At 41.7% G+C, this 22,621-nt stretch overlaps 1 protein-coding gene across 2 annotated transcripts in view; it reads right to left on the reverse strand.

Moving 5' to 3' along the window:
* Positions 1 to 22,621, reverse strand: part of cacna2d2b (calcium channel, voltage-dependent, alpha 2/delta subunit 2b) — a 78,487-nt gene that overhangs the window by 17,710 nt on the left and 38,156 nt on the right. Inside the window, exons 4-15 of one of the 2 annotated variants that reach the window (XM_045691449.1) lie at positions 18,732 to 18,791; positions 12,738 to 12,782; positions 12,423 to 12,558; positions 9,395 to 9,526; positions 7,819 to 7,876; positions 7,673 to 7,723; positions 7,464 to 7,563; positions 6,737 to 6,898; positions 2,058 to 2,168; positions 1,734 to 1,812; positions 1,370 to 1,419; positions 833 to 922 (exon numbers count right to left, since the gene is read on the reverse strand). In XM_045691449.1, coding sequence (XP_045547405.1) covers positions 833 to 922; positions 1,370 to 1,419; positions 1,734 to 1,812; positions 2,058 to 2,168; positions 6,737 to 6,898; positions 7,464 to 7,563; positions 7,673 to 7,723; positions 7,819 to 7,876; positions 9,395 to 9,526; positions 12,423 to 12,558; positions 12,738 to 12,782; positions 18,732 to 18,791 — 1,074 coding nt within the window. Of the gene's footprint in view, positions 1 to 832; positions 923 to 1,369; positions 1,420 to 1,733; positions 1,813 to 2,057; positions 2,169 to 6,736; positions 6,899 to 7,463; positions 7,564 to 7,672; positions 7,724 to 7,818; positions 7,877 to 9,394; positions 9,527 to 12,422; positions 12,562 to 12,737; positions 12,783 to 18,731; positions 18,792 to 22,621 lie in introns of both variants that reach the window. The other variant, XM_014132020.2, reaches the window with a different exon arrangement.

Here is a 22,621-nt window from a genome sequence, read left to right on the forward strand (position 1 = left end):
TTGAGTCATTTTCTATCAAGGTATCTTTACTTTTACTCATGTATAAAAATCGGGTAGCCTACTTTTTCCACCACTGCGCAAAACAAACTCGCCCACTGGAACCTCTTCCCCAGACAAGACGTGTGGTTAGTAGCTACTCTAGAGAAAATGGGCTTCCAGAAAGTTGTTCAACAATCTTGGGCATATGGCCAGGATATGGATACATCCAACTAGTTTCTTCTTGGGCTGTCAAGCGTCAAACAGCTACATGTCATTATAGGCTACGCTGTTATGATACTAGGCTGTGATACTGTGATGTAACTAGCTAAATACATAGCCTCTCGCTTATGTGTAATGTCAGAGAAAGATTTGCATAGCTATCGTTGAACCTGAAGGAAAGATTTGCATAGCTATCGTTGAACCTGAAGCTCATAACCACGCAAAAGACATGTTTGATGCATGTTGCCAGCTCGCTTTCAATGTTTCAACACGAAATGGCTAGCTACTTTCCTTGTTTGTTGTAATTGACTGGCAAAGACAAACCCAAGAAAGACCCACCTCAAACCACACCCCCAAGACAACTCTTGTTTGCCTTCAGTCATGGCCGCTAGCATTTCTTAATGAGCATTGATAAAGAATTTGGCCAAAGCAGGAAGTGCAGTCGCCCTTTAAGTCCAAAGTAGATGAATTAGCATGAGTGCCAGTCTGTTTGAGCTATCATGCCAACTCTTTGTCACTCAATGTCATTCCAAACAGTGACTGACTGCAATGAAGTTGGCATGATAGCACAAACAGACTGGCATTCAGGCTATAGATTAGGTATAGCTGAATGTTCTGAGGTAGGTGACCTCACCAAGGCATCCTGATAGACATTGGTCCACTGAACCTGCTTGGCGCGGCTGCCTGCCAGGACCATCGGGCGGCCCAGCACATCCAGGTACTCCTGGTAACAACACACAGGAATAGCAAACAGTCAGGCATCAGCTTTGTAGCAATACTGATGTTACACATTCTGTAGCTTGTGTCCCAAATGGCACTGTATTCCCGTTATAGTGCACTACTTTGGACCAGGGCACACAGGGCTCTGGTTAAAAGTAGTGCACTATGTAGAAAATAGGGTGCCATTTGGAACGCACTCATGCTGATGTCACACAGGAAAAGTATTTCACATGACTACGTGCTGTTGCTGATGGAAAGATGCTCAGTAAAGTTTGTCCAACTTTATATCTTTGCCTGTCATCCAGCTGTCACAGTAATAACCTCAGCGTAATAATATAAACGCTACATTAGAGTCAGTCTCCGGTAAACAACAACAATTCCAGGAAGCAGTGCCAGGAGGAGAACTGGCTGACCCAGGATCAGCTGTGTAAGAGGCACTAGACAAACCCACCTGGGTGTTAATCCTTATGGCACAGATGGAGCGGATCTCAAAATAGAAACCTAGAGGGAGAGCAGAGAGAGAGAGGGATAAAAAGAGAGATAGGATGAGAAACAGAGCTCACAATTATGGCACAGATGAGGGAGAGTGAAGATGGAGGTTGTGTATCAGGCGCTTATAAACTAGGCTAGGGGTTATAAACTGAAAGACTACAGTAACTTCTCTTAAGCAGACAAGTGTCATGTTTATTAGCGCACAAGGAAATGAAAACGGCAATTTTGTTACAACCCCCTACTGCATCTATTTTTGGACAAGTTAAGAGGGATCTTCACTGATGCTGGTTAGGAAAAATAGCACCTGCACCGATCCCACTCACCTTTATTGGCACACGCAATCCACTGCAAGGGTGTGACATCATAGTTGTGCTGCCCCACAGAGAATGTAAAGACCCGCACCTAAGGAGAAAGAGAATTCAAAGAACCCATTCATCTTTATTCTGGGACATTAACACAGAGATACACGGCCAACTGTGGTATCCATTGTGGTATCATTTGACAGGAAATCCCATTTGGAAGATTCCTGTAACAGGAGGAAATAAGCAGGTGGAATGTTTTAAACCCTAGTGAAGCATTTATGGATTCCATCAATGAAATAGTGATTGAAATGTTTTGTGTGTGTGTTTAGTTTCTGAGAAACGGACCGTTTTGTTGGGCCAGTTGTACTGCTCAAAGATGTCCTGAGCTCGATCCTCTCCTCCATCAGTGAACAGCATGATTATTTTATTGCAGTGAGCTCGCGGGACATTCGTCTTCTAGAAAGAGAAACAGAAAGCGTGTGTGCTAACATTAATACAAAACACAGCAAGTGAATGATTAATACAGAATGTAAGTATGTGACGAATAAAGCAGGCAAGAGTGGAACACTGTCTATGTCCCAAAGGGCACCCTATTTAAAAATAGGGATCTGGTAAAAAGTAGTGCACTATTAGAGCTGCTCCCCTAATATGGCTTTCACTATGATGCCCTACAAAGGCAAAGAGCAGTAACTATGCAAACAGTGAAACTGAGAAAAATGGCTTAAAGTGTATTTGCTGTCCAGCCAAATACAGCATGTTGTAGGTAGATATGTGATAATGCACTGATGTATTATCTTATTATGAAGTAATGTGTTATGCATATCAACCATGACCACTGATTTGACCTATGACTCATAAAATGCAGATACTGCACTCTGTCTTTGTATGACCTTAAACAACTATACTGAACAAAAATAGAAACGCAACATGCAACAATTTCAACGATTTTACTGAGTTACAGTTCATATAAGGAAATCAGTCAATTTAAATAAATTCATTAGGCCCTAATCTATGGAATTCACATGACTGGGCAGGGGCGCAGCCATGGGTGTGTCTGGGAGGGCATAGGCCCACCCACTGGGGAGCCAAGCCCAGCCAATCAAAATTAGTTTTTCCACACAAAACGGCTTTATTACAGAAAGAAATACTCCTCAGATTCCGCAGGTGAAGAAGCTGGATGTGGAAGTCATGGGCTGATGTGGTTACAGGTGGTCTGCGGTTGTAAGGCCGGTTGGACGTACTGACAAATTATCTAAAACAACATTAGAGCCGGCTTATGGTAGAGAATTGAACATTCAATTCTCTGGCAACAGCCCTGGTGGACATTCCTGCAGTCAGCATGCCAATTGCATGCTCCCTCAAAATTTGAGACGTCTGTGGCATTGTGTGGTGTGACAAAACTGCACATTTTAGAGTGGCCATTTATTGTCCCCAGAACAAGGTGCACCTGTGTAATGAACATGCTGTTTAATCAGCTTTTCGATATGCCACACCTGTCAGGTGGATGAATATCTTGGCAAAGGAGAAATGCTCACTAACAGGGATGTAATCAAATTTGTGCATCAAATTTGAGAGAAATAATATTTTTGTGCGTATGGAACATTTCTGGGATCTTTTATTTCAGTTCATGAAACATGGGACCAACACTTTACATGTTGCATTGATATTTCTGTTCAGTATATATTGGTAATGCAAAGGCAAAGTGCAATATCAACAATCTAAACGTGTTTTTTTTTTTTTTTTTCTGTTTGATGGAAACAGTTTGAGAGTCCTAACTACATTCCAACTGTATTTAATGGTTTTATGCTTTTCATGTTTTGTTGCATTTTTTCACCATAAGTTACAAACTATTTAATCACAGAAATGTTTATACTTTTAAGAAATCTTTGACTTTGTATAACTATCATTTTTACACTGTCATTTCCTTTATGTTAGCTAGTTTTTACATATTTAGTTTGCTATCTTTCTTACCATTGTAGGCTCTGCCCTAATTTATGTGCTCTCTATCACCTCTGGGTCCGCATGGCAAATGGCCAGGAAACCAAGGAAAGCACAAAGGACAATGCCTTCACCTCTGGGTCCGCATGGCAAATGGCCAGGAACAGAAGGAAAGCAGAAAGGACAATGCCTTCACCTCTGGGTCCGCATGGCAAATGGCCAGGAACAGAAGGAAAGCAGAAAGGACAATGCCTACACCTCTGGGTCCGCATGGCAAATGGCCAGGAACAAAAGGAAAGCACAAAGGTCAATGCCTTCACCTCTGGGTCCGCATTGGCAAATGGCCAGGAACAGAAGGAAAGCACAAAGGACAATGCTTAAGGACTAGACAGCCATTTATTTCCCTTATGAGGAGCCAAAATGTTATACTCTCTGTTACAGTATACAGAGGACTGACTATTGAATGTGTGATATAATAATACTATAGTATCCATGTTTGGTATCTATCTGAAACGTGTTCACTGAGGATAACTCCGATGCTATCTATATGGATGTACGGTCTCTGTAGTAACTTGCATCTATACAGGGTGAACTCTAAATGCAAGAGTTTTATGGTCGTCTCTGGAATTGGTCTCATCCCCCACACAAGCCTTTAGAATCTATGCTGTCACACCCTGTGGAGATTGGGCTTGGTGGTCAGGTTACACTAAACTTGGTATCGTTTGATTGGTCAATGGTGGTTGGCTGTGGGTTGAAAGAGTTTCACCTTCAGATGTTATGGATGGAATTAAATGCCTTTGTCCTCTCTCTTATCCTGTTTCCAGTCTATGGAGGAAAGTTGTATGACCAATTCTCATTTCCTAGGCTTCTAGGGCTCTGGTCTAGTAGGCATCTCTTTGTTCATGCTTTGTCTTGTAAGTTAACTTTAGGATCTATATGCCTAGAATTAGGTTGGTTAATGTCAGTATTGCCTTGTACTTTAAGTATGCGAATCCATTAAATTTACAAAGTTATTAAATAATACTTGATTGCACATGGTTTTACTATAATGTTAAATGGTATTCAGTAAATTCAGATATTCAGTTTAATAAACTTTGATCATATTAATTGCAAAGTCTTATTACAAATCACATGTGATGTACAGTTGAAGTTGGAAGTTTACATACACTTCAGCCAACTACATTTAAACTCAGTTTCTCACAATTCCTGACATTTAATCCTAGTAAAAATCCCCTGTTTTAGGTCAGTTACGATCACCACTTTATTTTAAGAATGTGAAATGTCAGAACAATAGTAGAGAGAATGATTTATTTCAGCTTTTATTTCTTTCATCACATTCCCAGTGGGTCAGAAGTGTACATACACTCAATTAGTATTTGGTAGTATTGCCTTTAAATTGTTTAACTTGGGTCAAACGTTTTGGGTAGCATTCCACAAGCTTCCCACAACAAGTTGGGTGAATTTTGGCCCATTACTCCTGACAGAGCTGGTGTAACTGAGTCAGGTTTGTAGGCCTCCTTGCTCACACACACTTTTTCAGTTCTGCCAACACATTTTCTATAGGATTGAGGTCAGGGCTTTGTGATGGCCAGTCCGATACCTTGACTTTGTTGTCCTTAAGCCATTTTGCCACAATTTTGGAAGTATACTTGGGGTCATTGTTAATTTGGAAGACCCATTTGCGACCAAGCTTTAACTTCCTGACTGATGTCTTGAGATGTTGCTTTAATAAATCCACATAATTGTCCTTCCTCATGATGCCATCTATTTTGTGAAGTGCACCAATCCCTCCTGCAGCAAAGCACCCCTACAACATGATGCTGCCACCCCCGTACTTCACGGTTGGGATGGTGTTCTTCGGCTTGCAAGCCTCCCCCTTTTTCCTCCAAACATAACGATGGTCATTATGGCCACACAGTTCTATTTTTGTTTCATCAGACCAGAGGACATTTCTCCAAAAACGACGATCTTTGTCCCCATGTGCAGTTGCAAACCGTAGTCTGGCTTTTTTATGGCGGTATGAGCGTTATGACGGCTGCGTGGTCCCATGGTGTTTTTACTTGCGTACTATTGTTGGGTACAGATGAACGTGGTACCTTCAGGTATTTGGAAATTGCTCCCAAGGATGAACCAGACTTGTGGAGGTCTTCAATTTTTTTCTGAGGTCTTAGTTGATTTCTTTTGATTTTCCCATGATGACAAGCAAAGAGGCACTGAGTTTGAAGGTAGACCTTGAAATACATCCACAGGTACACCTCCAATTGACTCAAATGATGTCAATTAGCCTATCAGAAGCTTCTAAAGCCATGACATCATTTTCTGGAATTTTCCAAGCTGTTAAAAGGCCCAGTCAACTTACGGTGTGCAAACTTCTGACCCACTGGAATTGTGATACAGTGAATTATAAGTGAAATAATCTGTCTGTAAACAATTGTTGGAAAACTGACTTGTGTCATGCACAAAGTAGATGTCCTAACCGACTTGCCAAAACTATAGTTTGTTAACAAGAAATGTGTGGAGTGGTTGAAAAACAAGTTTTAATGACTCCAACCTAAGTGTATGTAAACTTCCGACTGCAACTGTTTTTTTATAATATGCATATACACTGAGTGTACAAAACATTACTACAAAGTCTGATTTCGGTCAACATTTTTACAAAATGTGTAGTCACTGCTGTTTGCAATCGTACGACATTACACTCTCAGCCGTTTCTTATCCCCAGGTGCACATTCTTTAACTAATGCACAGGGTGATTTAGAGGAAGGCAAGGTTGATACTGTAACTAAAGTATATTTAACCAATAAGGCAAGAGGGGGTGTGGTATATGGCCAATATACCACAGCTAAGGGCTGTTCTTAGGCACGATGCATTGCGGAGTCATTGAGAGCCACTCGTAAATATTCTGCTGGTTGGCCTGTTATCTGTAATGAAATGCCCTTCATGTGCTTGCTCAAAGCACAAAATTGCAAGCACACACATTTTCTTTGGAAAATGTCCTTGTCTATTTCATAGTAGGAGCCCTAAAGAATTGGGCATCACTTGTACAGAATGCGGTCGTTCAGAGTGTTGAGCTTTAAGTCATTTACGTTTAGTAGCTGATTGAAGGCAAAGTGGAAACCAGACTTGTAGTCTGTGGTGCCTTTAGCTTGCATGAGCTTTACAGCCTCTTTGAAGATCTTCTTGTTGCGAACGTTGGCCTGGACCAGGTGTTTGAAGCAAGGGACCACTGCCTCAGCCTTTTCATTAAACTGAAACAAGAAAGGAGAGAGAATGAGAGCAGAAGTGGGATTGAGGAACAACAATGAGAGAGCAGGCTAGATAGCAAGAGATAGACAGTGAGAGAGCAGGCTAGATACATTTACATTTTAGTCATTTAGCAGACGCTCTTATCCAGAGCGACTTACAGTAGTGAATGCATACATTTCAATTCATACATTTTCTTTTTTTTTCTTCCCGTACTGGCCCCCCGAGGGAATCGAACCCACAACCTTGGCATTGCAAACACCATTGCAAACACCATGCTCTACCAACTGAGCCACAGGGAGATAGACAGCAAGAGATAAAGACAGTGAGAGAGCAGCCGAGATAGACAGCAAGAGATAAATACTGTTAGTGAAAGAGGAAATTGGTTATGAACATAACCGTTCATATGAGTGATTGCGGTGTTGTTTAAGGTTGTGCAACATGTTTTATGCTGATGTCTATGAAAATAGTAAGAAATAGAATTCTACAAAAAAAACGAATGTATAACCAATGAAATGTCAATCCCAGGTGTAACTACAGTAACTACCACACTATCACAGACACACTCACCCTGGCCACGTTGACATAGTCGTCATCAGACAGAGTGTCCAGCATCTCCATCACTGATGACTTGATCAGCTTCAAAGTGAGGCCGCTCACACTGCCACTCCTGAGGGGGGACAGGGGAAAGGTATCATGAGATGCATGCACTGCACTGTCTTATAGTGTAACCAGTCATTTTGGTACTAAGTTATTGGAACTTAAATTTGAGAACTCACACATCAACGAGTATGATCATGTCTTTGGGGGATGAGGCCCCTTGGATGTACCTTATGAAAAAGAAAGAATTAAGAATTCTCAAAATGAACTCTTCAACCATAATCAAAATCAATTATTAAAAGAGAACAGAATAGGTAACACATACCATGGCCTTCTCCTCACATCATAAAGGTCGATCTTATCAGGGGCCCTCCACGGTGTGGCTACAGATAAGGCAATAAAAACATAGAATTGTAACTTTCAGTTTTTATTTGCCCCTACCAGTGTCACGACTTCCGCTGAAGTTGGATCCCTCTCCTTGTTCGGGCGGCGTTCGGCGGTCGAAGTCACCAACCTTTTAACCATCGCTGATCCTCTTTTCCAATCCCATCAATTACATGTTGTGTATTTAACCCTCTGTTCCCCCTCATGTTCTTGTCCGTGATTGTTTGTTGTAAGTGCTTGTGCACGTCTGTCCTAGTGTGCATTAGTTATGTACCCATTATTTGATTGTTCTGTTTTCCGGTGTTTTTTTTGTTATTAAACTGTGTCGTTTGGAAACACCATTTTTGCTCTCCTGTGTCTGACTTCTCTGCCGCCAGTATGTACCCCTTACAACCAGTATGCCACCAGACGATGATATTTGATATATATAAGACAATGGAGCTAATATTGTATTTACATTTCATAGGTTTTGTGGTATTACTTTCCTTTGAGTTTTGTAACCTTCAAGTAAGCCCTCTTTGAGGACCAGTGCAAAAACCTGACTTTCCTGTGTTTTTTTATATTTCCACACTATGAGGTTGGAATAATACTGTGAAATTGTGAAACTTATGAGAACGCGTAAGAGCTGTTTGCGGTAAATTAGTTAGTAGACTAAGAGAGTTCCAAACCGCTCTGCCAGTAACAGATAGTTTTCCCCACTCAGACCCCTCCCAGACAATCCTAAATTCTTGCTTGAGAAATTGTTCTTTGCCGAAAATCTATTTTAGTTTATTTTTAACAATTTTAATTGAAACAAATCGCAGGTACTTCATTGTTGCCTAGAAATGATAGATAAATGCATAGATAAGTGCATCCCAAATGGTACCCTATTTCCTATATACTGTAGTGCAATACTAGGAGCCCTGGTAAAAAAAAAGTGCACTATAAAGGGAATAGGGTGCCCTGGTTAAAAATAAGGCACTATAAAAGGGAATAGGGTGACATTTGGGATGCAGAAAATATGAGACAGAGGGGGGTTATTATGGAACACTTCAATTGTGCAGACTTGCTGACATTCAGTTTAGTTTCACAACCCAGCATATTTCCAACCATTCATATAACCATATAACCATTCACATTTAAGTCAATTTTTATTGCTTTACAGTATATTGCATTGTCGTGAAGGAAAGGACCAAAGAGATCCTATAATTCTAATAAGGACATCCTGTATTCCTGTAATCAGGGCATCATGTATGTCCTGTAATAAGGGCATCCTGTATTCCTATAATAAGGACATCCTGTATTAAGGACATCATATTTTCCTGTAATAAGGACATAATGTATTCCTGTAATAAGGGCATCCTATATTCCTGTAATAAGGGCATCATGTATGGCCTGTAATAAGGACATCCTGTATTCCTGTATTAAGGACATCATATATTCCTGTAATAAGGGCATCCTGTATGTCCTGTAATAAGGGAATCATGTATCCCTGTAATATGGACATCATGTATTCCTGTAATATGGACATCATGTACCTGGGTAGTAGCGGGTGACCCCAGTGGCGCTACCAAATGCCTGCCAGAGTAGTGAAGGATCCTCTTGACTGTTCTCCATAAACACCTTCTCCAGCGCCTGGGTCCAGTTCAGCTCATTTAGAATCACTGGGGCTGAAGGGGAAGACCATGTAGAAGACGGATTGGTCTCACTTACAGTGCCTATAGAAAGTCTACACACCCTTGAACTTTTTCACATTTTGTTGCGTTACAAAGTGGGATTAAACTGGATTGAATTGGAATTTTTTGTCAACGATCTACACAAAATACTCTATAATGTCAAATTGAAAGAAATTATATATATTTTTAAAAGATGAATGAAAAATCAAACACTAATATACCTTGATTAGATAAGTATTCACCTCCTGAGTCAATACATGTTAGAAACACCTTTGGCAGCGATTACAGCTGAGTCTTCTTGGTTAAGTCTCAAAAGAGCTTTGCCCACTGTATTGTGCAATATTTGCCCATTATTCTGTTGGAGACTATTTGACTTGAGCTCATTTTAGTTGCATAATGAGTCCATTTATGATTTCATAATCCCATTATCAGTAGTAATAACTTGTTATTGGTTAGGATATTGGAGATGGAGAGGGTTAGTGCAGCAACAAAGGGAAGTCCAGAAAGTCTAGATACACTAAATTACCAAAAGTATGTGGACACCTGCTTGTCGAACATCTCATTCCAAAATCATGGGCATGAATATGGAGTTGGTCCCTCCTTTCTTGTTATAACAGCCTCCACTCCTCTGGGAAGGTTTTCCACAAGATGTTGGAATATTGCAGCGGGGACTGTGTTCCAATTCATCCCAAAGGTGTTCGATGGGGTTGAGGTTAGGGCTCTGTGCAGGCCAGCCAAGTTCTTCCACACCAATCTCGACAAACCATTTCTGTATGGACCTCGATTTGTGCACGGGGGCATTGTCATTCTGAAACAGGAAAGGACCTGCCCCAAAACTGTTGCCACAAAGTTGGAAGCACAGATTCGTCTAGAATGTCATTGTAAGCTGTAGCGTTAATATTTCCCTTCAATGGAACTAAGGAGCCTAGCCCAAACCACCATACACCACCAAACCTTACAGTTGGCACTATGCATTGGGGCAGGTAGCGTTTTCCTGGCATCCGCCAGATTTGTCAATCGGACTGACACATGGTCAAGCGTGATCCATCACTCTAGAGAACGCGTTTCCACTGCTACAGAGTTCAATGGCGGCGAGCTTTACACCACTCCAGCCGACGCTTGGCATTGCGCATGGTGATCTTAGGCTTGTGTGCGGCTGCTTGGCCATGGAAACCCATTTCATGAAGCTCACCGACAAACAGTTATTTTGCTGATGTAGTGAGTGTTGCAACCGAGGACAGATGTTTTTTATGTGCTACGCGCTTCAGGAATCGGTGGTGCCGTTCTGTGAGCTTGTGTGGCCTACCACTTCGCGGCTGAGCCATTGTTGCTCCTAGACGTTTCCACTTCACCATAACAGCAGTTACAGTTGACCGGGGCAGCTCTAGCAGGGGATAAATGTGACAAACTGACTTGTTGGTGCCATGTTGAAAGTCACACAGCTCTTCAGTAAGGCCATTCTACTGTCAATGTTTGTCTATGGAGATTGCATGGCTGTGTGCTCGATTTTATACACCTGTCAACAATGGGTGTGGCTGAAATAGCCGAAACCACTAATTTGAAGGTGTGTCCATATACTTTTGTATATATATTGTAGGTTACTGTCCTCCTGAAAGGTGAATTCTTCTTTTAGTGTCTGGTGTAAAGCTGACTGAAGCAGGTTTTCCAAGGATTTTGCCTGTGCTTAGTTCCATCCCGTTTCTTTTCATTCTGAAAAACTCTTCAGTCTTTGCCGATGTCAAGCATACCTATACCATGATGCAACTACACCATGCTCGATGTGTGGGTGATGTAATGCATCATCCACAGCATAATTATTAACTTGACCATGCTTAAAGATATATTCAATTTCTGATTTATTATTGGTACCCATCTACCAATCACTGCCCTTTACTTTATGAGGCTTTCGAAAAGCTCCCTGGTCTTTCTAGTTAAATCTGTGATTGAAATTCAATACTTGACTGAGGGACCTTACATATGTTGTATGTATGGGGGACAGAGGAAGGGGTTTAGTCATAAAAAAATACAGAGTGAGTCGTCATTTATTATGTTATTTGTTAAGAAATGTTTTACTTCTGAACTAATTTAGACTTGCCTTAAACAAAGGGGGTGAATACTTACGAAACGACTATTTTTGTTATTTAATTTGTAAAAATGTGTAGAATTTTCTTTTGACTTTGACAATATGGAGAATTTTGTGAAGATCAAAGACCAAAAAATACAACTAAATCTATTTCATTCGCACTTTTTAACACAACAAAATGTGAAAAAAGTTCAAGGGGGTGTAGGCATTATATAGGCTTTGTACCTGTGAAGGAGCATGGTGTGGCGGTAGTGCATAATGCCACCCCTACCGCCACTTGTTTAACATTCCTGTTCTCCAGTGCTTGACATGGGCAGGAGCTCCCCGGAGAGGAGTACAAGCACCTCATATTTTGTGCTGCTTCAGCTCCTGTTCCTCTTATAGAATATTAGCTCAAAATAATTGTGGAGCTCCTGCACCTAAATATAAACAGTACTGGCACCCAAAATTGAGTACCGGTACCTATTTGAGTCCAAGTCAAGCACTGCTATTCTCCCCTCTACTAACTTGTAAACCTTATACTTTCCACCTGTCTAAATGAAGACTGAAAAACACTCTAGCCCTTTACACACACAAAGCATTTGGTATGGAGTTTTTCTGCACCAAAAAAATTATCACAAGCATTATTGAGGAGACAAACTATCTGCCAAAATATTTGTTGTTTCACAACCATTGTGTCAAATGTGTTGTACATCAGTTGTACTAATCAAGTGTGTACAGGGCCATAGTCTCAACTGAGCAGCAAATGACTGCTAAATAACATAATTACAAGATAATCATTGTCCATTTCACTAATGCGAAACTCACCTCCTTTGTAGATGTCTGTGGGGATCTGAACGGCTGTGAAGGAGTAGTTGACCTTATTTTTGAAGTTAGGGTCATACACAAACTCCACCTGTAGTGGAGGGCTCACCGTTTCCCCATCACCATCTTGCAGGGAGTACTGCTAACACACATACCCACGTAGATACACGCACACGTGCGCACACACACACACACACACACACACACACACACAAACATACACAATATTACTACCACTTCATTCTTCAACAGATTTCAAAAGTTTTATCAACAAATGAGAGAGGATGTGTAGAAATGAGCTTTTCACTTTCTACTCACATAGTCTAGCTCTGCCTTGGAATCGTAATATGTCATGTTCCACTCCTGGTAAAGACCAAAACAAAACAGACATATAACATGGATGATGACAAGTTAGCCTAGAGTTGCAAGGCTAACGCTAATTTACCAAAGATCTGGAATCGTAAGTAATTTTGGTAATTAACAGGAAATCTATGGCAATCTATGGTAACTTATAAAAATGAATTCATATATAGTACTCATTTTTTGTATATGTGTCCATATTGACCTTGAGTTTCTAGTGGATAGACCATATAGTTAAAGTGAAAATAGCCTAATTAATGAAAAAAAAGCATCTAGTCAACAATGTCATTATTTTCAATGAACCAAGCAACTCCACCAACTATTGACTTTTTCACAACTGCCACCAGTTTGGCACCAAAACATTTAAAACAAAGACATATTGAGATAGCAAAATAAATAGAAGTATGTCAAAAAATATATTGGATATTTCATGCTGAAAACCTCACATTAAACACCAACGGTATTCACTAAGTTGATGGTTTATATTTAGGATAATGTTTTACAGCTTTGTCATTTTATTTTATTTGGCCTATATTATATATTTTACATGTGATAAGGCCACACAGAGGACCAGAAATAACTACGGACACCTGTGATTATCTGGAGTATCTAAAAATAGATGTAATCTGATCAAATAAAATAAAAACTTGAAAGTTACCAAACTTCTGGTAGTTTACTGGTAAACCCTCCCTTTGCAACCCTAAGTTTGTCACAATCTTATAATAAGGTAACCAGAGTTAACGACCATACTCCCTCAACAAGTAAAAAATAAATTGGAAATGCTCATCTGAAACAAACTGTCCTGCTGTCATGAAGGAACACCAAACTACACCCCTGTATTTCATATACATAATACACCCACGACAATACGACAGTGTGGTCAAACCCACTGAATCATCCAACCAAACACTTTTTTTGTCGGTGCATAAGGATGGGAAGAGTTGTTACTTGTGAGCTCTGCTGGTTCGTACACAGCGAGCGAGCCAGTGGTGGTGAGGCTCACAGAGGGAGTCAACTGCTGCTGGGATGGCTGGGGTGGGGTGGTGTGGCGGGGGAGGGAGGATGAGTCCACCGGCCCTGTCCTGCCTCAATGGGCTAATGGACCAAACCATGTGGAAAAGTGGAATGTCAAAGTGTGTAGGGCTCAGCAGTGCTCCCCCCGGCTGAGCTGACCATGCTTGCAATAACATCTGCTAAATATGTGTCCAACAACATTTGATTTGATTTAGTCCGCGCCGCCAGTTACAGCTCCAGCTATCCCAGCCCAGCACTATCGAACCAGCTCATCCCTGAGCTCCGTCCTCTGCCCCTGACTGGTGGGGCTTGTGGGTAGGCCATGGTGAAGATGTGGGGCTTTAGGTGGAACTGAAAGGTGTCACAGAGGGAGTTCCAGGGCCTGGTTACCTTAGGTAATAATTTGCATAGAGCACCTCAAATATTTCCTTAGGTAAGGGAATACTTAACGGGGTTTACGGTAGTTTGAAGGCATGTATGGCAGAAATAGTATTTACATAGGAGACGGCTTAATTCACTGACTAAAGGTCTCGTCAAAGAGATCGCATTTGTTTTATGAGATAGCAAAATATAACTTCTATAATGAAGACAGGACACTCAATTGCTTCAGAAGATAATAAACCACGTTTCTTGAAGTTACTTTTTTCTCAACTTGTTTCAATTACTTTCTAGCATGTCAGAATAGCTAGCAAGCTAACTTTTCCATGGATTGTGCTCCTTCCATAAAAAAAAAATAACAAAGCTCATTTCCTGCAATTCTACATATTTTCCAACGGGTTTGGCCCATGAACAGGGTGGAATAAAAATGTTTTTTTTTTTTTTAATCACAGGTCGGATGTAGGGATGCACAATATATCGGAATCGGCCGATATTAGCTAAAAATGTCAACATCGGATTCAGCTCTATGTACAGTGGCAAGAAAAAGTATGTGAACCCTTTGGAATTACCTGGATTTCTGCATAAATTGGTCATCAAATTTGATCTGATCTTCATCTAAGTCACAACAATAGACAAACATAGCGTGCTTAAACTAATAACACACAAATGATTGTATTTTTCTTGTCTATATTGAATACATAATTGAAACATTCACAGTGTTGGTTGAAAAAAGTATGTGAACCTCTAGGCTAAGGAATTCTCCAAAAAGCTAATTGGAGTCAGGAGTTAGCTAACCTGGAGTCCAATCAATGAGACGAGATTGGAGCTGCCTTGCCCTATAAAAAAACTCACAAATTTGAGTTTGCTATTCACAAGAAGCATTGCCTGATGTGAACCATGCCTCGAACGAAAGAGATCTCAGGAGACCTAAGATTAAGAATTGTTGACTTGCATGAAGCTGGAAAGGGTTACAAAAGTATCTCTAAAAGCCTTGATATTCATCAGTCCACAGTAAGACAAATAAAATAAAGTGTTATTAGCCACATGCGCCGACTACAACAGGTGTCTTCCGCGCAGTGAAATGTTTAATGCTTACAGTGAAATTCTTACTTACGAGCCCCTAACCAACAATGCAGTTTAAAAAAAATACGATTAAGAAATGGTCACAAGTAATTAAAGAGCAGCAGTGAAATAACAATAGCAAGACTATATACAGGGGGGTACCGGTTACTTGAGGTAGTATGTACATGTAGGTAGAGTTATTAAAGTGACTATGCATAGATGACAACAGAGAGAAGCAGTGGTGTAAAAAGGGAGGGGGGTAATGCAAATAGTCTGGGTAGCCATTTGACTAGATGTTAGGAAGGATGCCTGTATCTTTGTAGCGAATGCATCCAAAGTGTAATTTATAACTTCACCATGCTCAAAGGGATATTAAATGTTTGTTTTTTTACACATCTACCGATGCTGCCGTACCAGGTAAAAGAGCAGTAACTGCTCATAGACTGAAACTGAGAAAAAGGACAAACGTTGTTACATTTTCCAGCCAAATGAATTGTAGTCTGATCATTGGAGATGTAGTTATCTGTTGTCTTACTATGAGGTTATTTTTTATTTATATTGACCCTGACCTCTCACATGACCTTTGACCCTAGACAGCAGCTACTGCCTTCTTGCTTGGTACACCACTGGAATACATGTCCATTATGATTGTTTTTTTTTTACTAAAACATGTGATCATAGATTTATTTGTGGCTGTCAGTGTTATATAGTTTGAAACTTGTATCAGCAAACAATAAATAATAACTAGGTAAACCGTAGTAACTGCAGCCCAAATCTTGGTGAAACCAAGGTAAAAGACAGTAACTGAAGTGAGTGATGGAAGTTACTGCTTTTTTTCCTTGGTTTCACTGTAACCTTTTCTCCAAAACAACACAGTGGAGGCAGGATATTTCTCCACATGATAAAGCATGTATTTAACGTATCAAAAATGTCTAACACATTTCTGACCAAATGTGCAGTTACTGCTCTTTTGCTTTGGAGGACAGAATAGGTGCCCTTTGCGAGGAATTGGAAAACCTCCCTGGTCTTTGTGGTTGAATCTGTTTCAAAATCACTACTCGACTGAGGGACCTTACAGTTAACTGTACAGTATGTGTGGGGTACAGAGTTATGTTAAACACTATTATTGCACACCGAGTGCAACTTATTATGTGACTTGTTAAGCAAATTTTTACTCCTGAACTTATTTAGCTTTGCCATAAGAGGGGTTGAATACTTACTGACAAAAAACATTGAAAAACATAATTCCACTTTGACATTATGGGGTATTGTGTGTAGGTCAGTGACAAATAAATCTATATTTAATACATTTTAAAGTGAGTCTAACGCAACAAAATGTGGAGAAGGTCAATGGGTGTGAATACTTTCTGAAGGCACTGTATTTTCCTCCCACTAGAATCAGTTACACATTTTGGGTTCACAATCTGTTTGGGCAAAATAATGTTCACCCTACCAAAATTTCTGCCGAATGCTGCCTTTTCGACATTACAGCCAAATGAACCTAGCCCTAAATTGCCAATGACCAAACAAGGTGAAAAATGTAGCCTATGGATTATATCACCAGTGGCATAAACAGAAATTAATTAACATTTTGCCATGGGGCAAAGAGAAAAATGTGGGGTTTTATATCTAATCTCATGCTATTCTACACATTTTGACATGAGGCTGAGAGAAAATGTTGCTGTTTTAAAGCTCCTGCAATACTACACACTTTGCCATGGGGCCGAGAGAAGTGTGGTTTTATAGCTCATCTCATGCTATTCTACACATGAGGCTTAGAGAAAATGTATCATTTTTAAAGATAATAAATGCTAAAATATAGGTCTTGACTTTAGGGCTGACCCCATTTAGTCAACTGTTTGGTCGATGGGCTGTTGGTCGACCAAGATTATTTTTTTTTGTCAAGCAGTTGCAAATATACATTGCATTCGGAAAGTATTCAGACCCTTTATCCACATTTTGTTACATTACAGCCTTTTTCTAAAATGTATTCACATTTTTTCCTTCAATCTACACACAATACCCCATAATGACAAAGCAAAAACAGGTTTTTAGACATTTTTGAAAATGTATAAATTCAAAACTGAAATATCAAATTTACATAAGTATTCAGACCCTTTGTTGAAGCACCTTTGGCAGCGATTACAGCCTCAAGTCTTCTTGGGCATGACGCTACAAGCTTGGCACACCTGAATTTGGGGAGTTTCCCCCAATCCTCTCAAACTCGGTCAGGTTTGATGGGGAGTGTTGCTGCACAGCTATTTTCAGATCTCTCCAGAGATGTTCGATTGGCTTCGAGTCAGGGTTCCAGCTGGGCCACTCAAGGACAGTCAGACTTGTCCCGAAGTCATTCCTGCATTATCTTGGCAGTGTGCTTAGGGTCGTTGTCCTGTTGGAAGGTTCAGAACTTCACCCCAGTCTGAACCTGCTCCAGAGCGCTCAGGACTTCATCAAGGATCTCTCTGTACTTTGTTCCATTCATCTTTACCTCCTTCCTGACTAGTCTCCCAGTCCCTGCCGCCAAAAAACATCAAAGGCATTATGCTGCCACCACCATGCTTCACCGTAGGGATGGTACCGGTTTCCTCCAAACGTGATGCTTTGTATTCAGGCCAAAGAGTTCAATTTTGTTTTTATCAAACCAGAGAATCTTGTTTCTCATGGTCCGAGAGTCTTTAGGTGCCTTTTGGCAAACTCCAAGCAGGCTGTCATGTGCATTTTACTGAAGAGTGGCTTCCGTCTGGCCACTCTACCATAAAGGCCTGATTGGTGGAGTGCTGCAGAGATGGATGTCCTTCTGGGAGGTTCCCCACAGAGGAACTTTGGAGCTCTGTCAGAGTGACCATCGGGTTCTTGGTCACCTCCCTGACCAAGGCCCTTCTTCCCCGATTGCTCAGTTTGGCCCCACGGCCAGCTCTAGGAAGAGTCTTTGTGGTTCCAAACTTCTTCCATTTAAGAATGATGGAGGCCACTGTTCTTGGGGACCTGGAATGCTGCAGAAATGTTTTGGTACCCTTCCCCAGATCTGTGCCTTGACACAATCCTGTCTCGGTGCTCTACGGGCAATTCCTTCCACCTCATGGCTTGGTTTTTGCTCTGACATGCACTGTCAACTGTGAGACCTTATATAGACAGGTGTGTGCCTTTCCAAATCATGTCCAATTAATTTAATTTACCACAGGTGGACTCCAAGTTGTAGAAACATCTCAAGTATTATCAATGGAAACAGGATGCATCTGTGCTCAATTTCGAGTCTCATAGCAAAGGGTCTGAACTTATGTAAGGTCAAGGAGAATCAGGATGTTGAGGGCACCAGTACTAGCAGCGGTGAGGTCATTGATGACTTTGAGGAGTGCATGATGATGGTGGGGTGAACATTTACTGTTGATATAATCATTACATCAATAGGGGATGTGCTTAATATCATGACCCCCTGCTGACTCTTTTATACATTACAAATGCAGACAGTCTGCTGGTAGGGTGTTACAGTAGTGTTACCTTGACGCTGTCGTGCCAGGGATGGTCTCGCTGGACACGTTCTGCTTCACTGGCCAGCCTCTGCAAGTTCAAGAGTTCAGGTTAGAGAACAGAGAAAACAAAGGTCCTGCCCTTTATTTTCAATAGGCCTACTTGAACGGGAAATTAAATATTTAAATGATATTCACATTATTTATAACAGGGCCTGCCATGTCAAATAGTGTCCACTGACAAAAGTGTCCACCCCTGGGTCACAACGGGATTCAATTAGCTGTTAGCGTCTGTTGCTAGGGCCGTTGCTAGAAACAGTCAAATCCTGACCAGCCTACGTAATGAACCAAAGCTGTTGCTATACTGGTTGCTATGCTGGTTGCTAGCTCTATTTAACCTCCGCGCTCGCGGAGGACATGGGCGGTTCTGGTTCCATTTCACCTCATACGCCCATTTCTAAAGTAGCCTAAACAGCCTGACTTCATAGACATGTAATGGGTTTAGAAGACTATAAGAGCTGAGTGTTTGTCTAACCACATAACCACCTGATGCTCTTATTCGTAAAAAAAACTGTGAAAGTGTAACGTCTGTCGTCGGGAATAGAGGACCAAAACGCAGCAGGAATGTGGATGCTCATCTTGTATTTATTTTTAAATAAAGAGAACACCAAAATAACAAAAACGAAGAACGAACAACAAAACAGTCTTGTCAGGCTCACACAGGCAAAACAAGAAACAATCTCCCACAACACCAAACCAAACAATTACCCATATATAGGACTCAGAGGCAACGAGAAAGCACCTGCCTCCAATTGAGAGTCCAACCCCCCATCAACCTAAACATAGAAATACAACAAACCAGAAAGAACATAGACCAAAACCCGGAAATAATAAATCAAACACCCTACTACATAAATCACCACCCCGAACCACAAACAAAATACCCTCTGACGTGACAGTACCCCCCCCCCCTAAAGGTGCAGACCCCGGATGCACCTCATAAATAAAAAATAAAAAATCCCCCTAAACTAAAGGGAGGGAAGGGAGGGTGGCTGCCGTCACCGACGGCACTTGTGCTACACCCCCCCTCCCCAACCCACCTATACAGGAGGTGGTTCTGGCTCCGGCCTACTGTCCTCCAGAATGCAGACAGACTTGCTCAGTTTCGGGCCGCAGACTCCCATCGTTCCGGATCGTAGGCAGACCTCTTCCGTTCCACACTGTAGGCAGACTCATTTGATACACAGTTAATCATATTTAGTTCCGGATCGTCAGACTTACTCAGTCCCGGGTCGCAGGCAGACCCCCTCGGTCCCGGGTCGCAGGCAGACCCCCTCGGTCCCGGGTCGCAGGCAGACCCCCTCGGTCCCGGGTCGCAGGCAGACCCCCTCGGTCCCGGACTAGACACTGTTGCCGGATACTCTGGACTGCACACTGGTGCCGGATACTCTGGACTGCACACTGGTGCCGGATACTCTGGACTGCACACTGGTGCCGAACTCTCGAAGCTGGGCTGACGCACTGGAAGCCTGATGCGTGGTACTGGTACTGGATGTGCCAGTCTGGGAACACGCACCTCAGGGCTACTGCAGGGAGCGGGAACAGGCCGAGTCGGACTGGGTTGACGCACTAGAAGCCTGATGCGTGGTGCTGGTACTGGAGGTATCAGCCTGGGAACACGCACCTCAGGGCTAGTGCGGGGAGCGGGAACAGGACGAGTCGGACTGGGCTGACGCACTGGACCGTAGAGGCATACTGGCGGTCTCGAGCGCAGAACTGGCATCGCTCTTACTGGCTGGATGCCCACTTCCCCCTGGCAAATGCGGGGCGCTGGTACTGCGCGTACTGGCCTAAAAATACTTGGCCTCGCCACAGTACCCATTACCCCAAAGCACGGGACCTGTCCAGTCACTGGTTGCCCAAAAGAGGTACGGGGATTTGGCCTGGGGCTCACTCCTCGCCCAGCCAAACTACCCGTGTGCCCCCCCAAAAAAATCTTGGGGCTGCCTCTCGGGTTCCCTTAAATCCTCCACAGCCCTGAAAATGCCTCTCCTCAACTCTGCCCATGTCTCCTTTTCCCGACAGTCCATATCATATTCCCATCTCTCCCTTCTCCGCTGCTTGGTCCTATTGTGGTGGGAGATTCTGTAACGGCTGTCGTCGGCAATAGAGGACCAAAACGCAGCAGGAATGTGGATGCTCATCTTGTATTTATTTTTAAATAAAGAGAACACCAAAATAACAAACACAAAGCACGCACGAACAACAAAACAGTCTTGTCACGCTCACACAAGCAAAACAAGAAACAATCTCCCACAACACCAAACCAAACAATTACCCATATATAGGACTCTCAATCAGAGGCAACGAGAAAGCACCTGCCTCCAATTGAGAGTCCCCATCAACCTAAACATAGAAATACAACAAACCACAAAGAACATAGAACATAGACCAAAACCCGGAAATAATAAATCAAACACCCTACTACATAAATCACCACCCCGAACCACATAACAAATACCCTCTACCACGTCCTGACCAAACTACAATAACAAATAACCCTTATACTGGTCAGGACGTGACAGAAACTTATATTGAAAGTAAAACTATGGAGCCATTATAGTAATAGAGGGACCATTTACAAGAAATGGGTATAGCAATAGGAGAGCTAGACAGCCCTCCTCACCTGAATTTCACTTTCTACTGTGCAGATATAAATAGGTGCTGGTGCAATCCTTTTTTCACAACTATACCAGAATCTCAGCCTCAGGAGGAACTAGTACCAACAAGGTAAGTCTAGTCACATTTTTTATTCATTTTTTTATTTTATCTTTTATGAACAATACAAAACAATTTATTCTGCTGATAGGAAAAATTGTTAGAGGACCTGATCGATATACAGTACAATATTTGCATTGCAAAAGGAAAAATTGAATTGCTATACTACAATGTTTGTAGATGCTGCCAATCATTTGTGCTAAAAGGAAATGTAACATTGTCTTCTATTGTTCCTATACATCTTCTATATTATGGGGAAGTTTCCTGGACATATATTAAAACTATAAATTAATTATACAATAACAAATGTTTACTGAAACACAAATTGAATTGTAACTTGTTAAAAATGCATTCCACCTGTCTTTGCTTTCACAAACACCAGCTGGTTTGGGGTGCATTTTTTGTTCCTAAGTATACTGAACAAAAATATAAAAGCAACATGTGAAGTGTTGGTCCCATGTTTCATGAGCTGAAATAAAAGATCACAGAAATGTTCCATATGCACAAAAAGCTTATTTCTCTCAAATTTTGTGCACGGATTTGTTTACATTCCTGTTAGTGAGCATTTCTCCTTTGCCAAGATAATCCATCCACCTGACAGGTGCAGCATATCAAAAAGCTGATTAAACAGCATGATCATTACACAGGTGCACCTTGTGCTGGGGACAACAACATGCCACTCTAAAATGCAAAGTTGGGTCACACAATGCCATAAGTTGAGGGAGCGCGCAATTGGCATGCTGATTGTAGGAATATCCACCAGAGCTGTTGCCAGAGAATTGAATGTTCATTTCTCTACCATAAGTCGCCTCCAACGTAATTTTAGAGAATTTGGCAGTACATCCAACCGGCCTTACAACCGCAGACCAGGTGTAACCATACCAGCCCAGGACCTCCACATCCGGCTTCTTCACCTGCGAGATCGTCTGAGTCTGAGACCAGCCACCCGGACAGCTGATGAAACCGAGGAGTATTTCTGTCTGTAACAAAGCCCTTGTGTGGAAAAACGAATTCTGATTGGCTGGGCCTGGCTCCCCAGTGGGTGGGCCTGGTTCAGTGGGTGCGACCCTGCCCTGTCTTGTAAAATCCAAAGATTAGTGACTAATTTATTTCAAGTGACTGATTTCATTAAGAACTGTAACT

This window comes from Salmo salar, chromosome ssa12, assembly GCF_905237065.1.
Source record: "Salmo salar chromosome ssa12, Ssal_v3.1, whole genome shotgun sequence".
Lineage (NCBI taxonomy): Eukaryota > Metazoa > Chordata > Actinopteri > Salmoniformes > Salmonidae > Salmo > Salmo salar.